At 62.4% G+C, this 5,318-nt stretch overlaps 1 protein-coding gene across 1 annotated transcript; it reads right to left on the reverse strand.

Moving 5' to 3' along the window:
• Positions 1-826: 826 nt before the first annotated feature.
• On the reverse strand, positions 827-3,975 carry SIX1 (SIX homeobox 1). The gene is made up of 2 exons (XM_069783205.1): positions 3,275-3,975; positions 827-2,171 (listed from the first exon to the last, which is right to left on the reverse strand). Exons 1-2 carry the CDS (start codon positions 3,832-3,834, stop codon positions 1,883-1,885), a joined length of 849 nt encoding a protein of 282 aa, XP_069639306.1. The 5' UTR covers positions 3,835-3,975; the 3' UTR covers positions 827-1,882.
• Between the last annotated feature and the right edge of the window lie 1,343 nt (positions 3,976-5,318).

The raw sequence follows: 5,318 nt of genomic DNA on the forward strand, positions 1-5,318 counted from the left end.
CCCTCCCGTCCCCTCCCGTCTCGTCCCCAGGGTCCCCGCGGGTCGGGTTTTGCCCCGGCTCCACCCGCGATCGTGGATGCGCGCAAACACGCCGCTGCGCGCCCACGGGCGGGTTTTGTGCCCTTCGCCCTGCTCCCACGGAGCCACGTTGGGTCCCTCCCGGGGGGGTCCCCCACTGTCCCGGCCATGCCCCCCCCCAAAGGGTCGGGGGCGCAGGAAGCCCGGCGGGACGTGGGCTGGGAGCCCCGGGGGGGCGGCCGGTGCCAGGCCGGAGGGAAACCGTCTCGGCCAGCCCAGGCACCAGGCCCCCGGCTCCCCCCGCAGCCGGAGCCGAGGAGGGCGACGGGGGACGACGACACGGTGGGATCCGCAGCCCCGTCCCGGCGCGGGCGGGGACTGAGCGGGAGGGACGCGGAGCGCTCCGGCCGGGCGAGACCCTCCTGCAGAGGGTGACATTTCTCCATGGCCCAAGACCCCGAGAACAAACACGGCAGAGACTTAAATAAACACGCACTTAATGATGCAAAACGCTAAGGGGGGGGGGGCGAACCGGCCGCAGCGAGTCCCCGACGGGGCGGGCGGCGGGGGCGAACCGCTCCCTCCCGGCCGGGCGCCCGGCTCCCACGGGGCGAGCCCACGCAAGCCGCTCCGGTGGGTCCCCTCTCCCCTTCCTTCCTTCCTTCCTTCTTCCTTCCTTCCTCGGTTACGAAGGCACCGGCTCCCCCCGCAGCCCCGAAGCTCCTCCGATGCAGCCCGGGGGGGTAAGGGTGGGCGGGGGGGGGGGGGGCAGGGGCTCGCCCCCGCAAAGAAAAGCTCAGGCTGGGTGTTCTGCCATCAGCGTTGTTTAATTTAGACTGTTTAGGTACAATAGAAAAGAAACCTGAAAGCACATGCGATTTTTGGTAACAAATACTCGAGGCAGACAGCGTCGTCCGCGGGCTCTCTGCAAGCCGGAGGAGGAAGGCGGTGAGCGGGGACGGGCGGGAGAAGGCAACGGGGAGCTGGCGGGGCAGCCCGAGGAATACTCGTTCAGGAGGATACGGCCGTCGACTTTTATTAGTATTCTTCATATTCTCCTATTTTTATTTTTTTTTTAGCCACATCGATGCGTTTCACCACCGAGGAGAAGGAAGCCGGGGGGGGGCACGGGCCCACGGGAGCTCGCTCGCTGACTGCCTCGCACAGCCGCGTTAAGACATAGGCACTTGTTAAAACTCTAATACTGCAGCTTTTGCCTTTTTTTTTTCCCCTTTTTTTTTTTTTTAAATTTAAACTACATCGAAACCTTTCTGGTAAGGCTAAATATGAAAAATGTAAACGTAACTTCCCCTCCCTCCTCCCGCTACAACCCAGGGCTGGGTACAGCCGTTCGCTCCCTCTGCCTCCGTCCCGGCTCCTCGCCGGCCCCGCGGGGACCCGGCCGGGGAGCAGCAGGGATGCGCCGGCCACCCCTGCCCCACCGTGGCCAGCGGGGCTGGGATTTATTTGGGTGGAATCGGATCCAGCTGGGGTTGGTTGTTTTGGTTTGGGATTTTTTTTTTCCCTTTTTTTTCCTTTTTTTTTTTTTTTCTCCTTTTTGTAATTCCCTTTGGGACCAGCTTGCTTGAACTCGAAGGGCTGAGGGTTTCTGCCGCTCTCTGCGTTTGGCTACGTGGAAAAAAAAAAATTTAAAAAAAAAAAGAAATCGTGGTGGTAGCGGGAGACGCTGGGGGGGGGAACTGGACCAGGAGCCGATGTGGGGTTGTGTGAAAAGAACCGAGAGTCCCGTCAAGAATCAGCGGGTGAGCTGTAAAACCGGGTACTGTCCTCTATGTACAACCCAGAGCCTCTGTCCCCGAGCAGAACCTTCTCTCCCGATCCTCCGGCCGCCCGCCGCGGGCCTTTAGGATCCCAGATCCACCAGGCTGGACGTGAGGGGTCCCAGCAGCGAGTCCTGGAGCTGGTGACCTTGGAGGCTGTGAGGGGTCTGGGATGTGGCTAAGCCGCTCAGGGAGTAGCCGGAGCTCCTGGCGTGGCTGAGGTTCCCCTGCAAGAGCAGGACCGAGTTCTGATCCGGGCTTTGGGGAGGAGAAAATTCTTCCTCGGAACTGGACATGAGGGGTTTGCTCCCATCCAGAGGCGAGAGTTGGTTCGGTTTGTTGGTGGCCGCGTTGTTGTTTTCCGTGTTTTCCCTGCGGAAAAGCAAAAAAAAAAAAAAAAAAAAAAAAACACCAAAAAAAAAAAAAAACAAAAACCAAACAAAACAAAAACACAACGGGGATGTTACGGCAGGCGGGAGGCGCCGGGGATGGGCGCTGTGCTAATGCCCTCAGTAAATCCTTTGAGTTTTATTTCATCGTGGGAGCAAGATGCCTCTCCCCGGAAAAAAAAAAAAACAACCCAAAAACCCAAAAAACAAACCAAACAACCACCAAACCAACCCACCTAATATTTTCATAACGGACCGTCCCCATTTCTTTTTACCCTCCTAGAAATAGGCGTACACCGCATAGCCCGGTAATTTAGGTGAAAAGTCGAAGGGGGAGGAAATTTTTTTTTTTTTTTGCAGGGGGGGCAGTGATTTTTTTTTCTCGTTTTAATTAAAAATGAAAGCGCGGCCGCGGGGACGAGCAGGCTGCGGGATTTTCTTGAAGACGCTCGGTGGGGAGGTTGTTGGAGGAGACAAAAAAGTGAAGCGATGCCACTCGTGACTGGCTGCTTCGCCGGGCCGAGCCGCCGTCCCGGACCGAGGCCACCCCGGGCGGCCGGGGTGGCCTCGGTCCGGGACGGCGGCTCGGCCCGGTCAGCTCGACCCCATCCCGGTTTCCCTCCCGGTTCCTACCCTTTCCATCCCGGGGCTGCATCTTTCTCCTCCTCCGGGGCTTCGGAGTTACCCTGCCCGATTTCCCAGCAATACCCGACCCGTCATCCCCTAACGCTTCCCCGGAGGCTCCCCGGGACCGTATCGCTGCCGTTTTAGTCGGGACAGGCAGGCAGCAAACAAAGGCGGCGGCGAGGCCTGGAGAAGACGGTGGGGAGGGAACGGCGAGCCCCTCACCACCGCCACCCTCCCCCCCCCCCCCGGGCAGGTGGGGTCGGTGGATCTCGGGTGGAAAACCCACTTGGCTTTCCACGGAGGAACAAAACGCAACGCGGTTTCGGGGAAAAAAAATGGGATTTGGAGGGAGCGAGGTATTTTCGCCGCTCCTTCCCCAGCCGCCGCCGCGCTCCCCGTACGGGGAACCGGGGAGAAAAGGGGGGGGGGGCACGGAGGGGATGGGGGGGTGGCAAGTACCTTTCCTTGGCCTCCGCCGCTCGGTCCCGCTGCCTCCGGTTCTTGAACCAGTTGCTGACCTGGGTGGTGGTGAGCCCGGTGGCTTCCGCCAGCTCCCGCTTCTCCCGGGGGGACGGGTAGGGGTTGTGGGCGTACCATTCCCGCAGCACGCCCCGGGATTTCTCCTTGAAGCAGTAACTGGTTTCCTCGCCGTCCCAGATGGTGCGGGGCAAAGGGAATTTTCGGCGGACGCGGTATTTGCCGACGGCGCCCAAGGGTCTGCCCCGCAGTTTCTCGGCTTCCACGTAGTGAGCCTTCAGCCAGAGCTGCTGCAGCTTGGGGTGGTTGTGGGGGGAGAACTGGTGGCTCTCCAGGATCTTGTAGAGCTCGCGGAAGTTGCCGCGGTGGAAGGCCACCACCGCCTTGGCCTTCAGGACGCTCTCGTTCTTGTGCAGGTGGTCGCAGGCCGGCAGCGACCAGAGGAACCGGCCCAACCTCTCCAGGTTCCCCCCTTGCTGCAGCACCTCGCAGACGCAGGCGACCTGCTCCTGCGTGAAGCCAAACGACGGCAGCATCGACATGGCCGAGCGCGGCGGCGGCGGCAGCGGGAGGAGGAGGAGGAGGAGGAGGAGGAGGCGGAGGCGGGCACCCCGCGGGAGCCCGGCGGCGGAGGGGCGGGGGGCAGCCGCCCGCCGGGCCGGGGCCCGGTCCTGGTCCCGGTCCCGGTCCCGGCCCCAGAGCGGGGAGGCGCGGCGGTAACCGGGGGCGGGCGAGCGGGGATGCTCGTCGCGGCGCCGGGGGGGACTTTGTCCCCGCTCCGCTGCCGCCGCGCTTAAAGCGCCCGAGCCCCCGCGCCGCGCTGATTGGGCGCCCGCGGCTCGGCCCCCGCCGCCGCTGGGCCCGGCCCGGCCCGGCCCAGCCCAGCCCAGCCCGGCCCAGCCCAGCCCAGCCCAGCCCAGCCCGGCCCGGCGGGCAGAGCCTCGGCACGGGCGGGCGGAGCCTGGCGGCGGGGACCCGGCCCCGGCCTACGGCCGCCGCGGCTGCGCTTCCCGCCGCCGCCGCCTCTGCGCGGGTGCGGCCGCGGACCCGGCCCCGGTCCCGGTCCCGGCGCCGCCCCGCACCCCGCCGGGCGCATCCCCGGGGAACTCGCTCCCGGCGGACTTTGTCTTTCTTTCTTCTTCCACACCGCCCCCCCTCCCCAAACTCCTGCCCCCCGCCCTGCCAAGCCAGCCCGTATTTAATTACCTTAATGCTGGGGATGAATAAATAATGCTTGAAGTGAATAGCTAAATAAGACGCCGGGCCCGTGCGCCGCCTCCTTGTCCCCTTCCCCGCTCGGCCCCGGAGGAGGGGGGGGGGTCCCGGCGGGGGCGGCGCGGCAGGTCGGGGGCAGCCCCGCGGATCCCCCGCGGAAGGCGGGCAGGAAAACTGCACCGACCGGGCGGCGCTTTCATTAGCCTAATCCTCATTTGCACACCTCGCTCCAAAGCAATTATTTAAAAAAAAAAAAAAAGCAGAAAACAATTAGGCTCCCTAAGCAAAGCTAATCTATTGTCAGTAGCAAGGACGGGCTGGGAGATGAGGACAATGCGGTGAGATAAGGGCAGGGGAGCGGTGGGAAGAGGGTGTCTTTATGACTGTATTTATCTTTGATTAGATAAGTCGAAACCACTATTTTCAGCGCACTCCAGAAGGCTTTTGATTCAAGAACGAGTTCGCTCCGCGGGTGCTAATAACCATCGCGGGGCTCTTTAAAACCTGTTTGTCTTCACTAAAGACGCTCGGATTTATTTGACTGTAAATGCTCAAAGTTAGGAGCAGCCCGTTTGTGGCCGAGGCGGCGAAGGGCTCCGAGCCGGGGCCGGCGGTTCTCCCGCTGCCCGCTCCCTGCCCGCTCCCTCTGCCCGCGATACGATATGGGAAAGGCCGGTCCCGATATTTTCCTAAATCCGGATTGTTGTTTTTCCCCGTGTACTTCGCGTCTCGGGGCTGTTTAAAATAAGCCCCTGCCACCCAGTCTGTCCAGTGACTTTACTATGTACGCTGGAGTCAGGACGCTTCTATA

This window comes from Haliaeetus albicilla, chromosome 5 (genome assembly GCF_947461875.1).
Source record: "Haliaeetus albicilla chromosome 5, bHalAlb1.1, whole genome shotgun sequence".
Lineage (NCBI taxonomy): Eukaryota > Metazoa > Chordata > Aves > Accipitriformes > Accipitridae > Haliaeetus > Haliaeetus albicilla.

Bases quoted from the DNA above. Each gene is read 5' to 3' on its own strand.
- SIX1 (XM_069783205.1), bottom strand. From the start codon at position 3,834: ATGTCGATGCTGCCGTCGTTTGGCTTCACGCAGGAGCAGGTCGCCTGC. The intron at 2,172-3,274 runs GTACTTGCCACC...GCTTTTCCGCAG, and splicing joins GCGGCGGAGGCCAAGGAAAG to GGAAAACACGGAAAACAACA.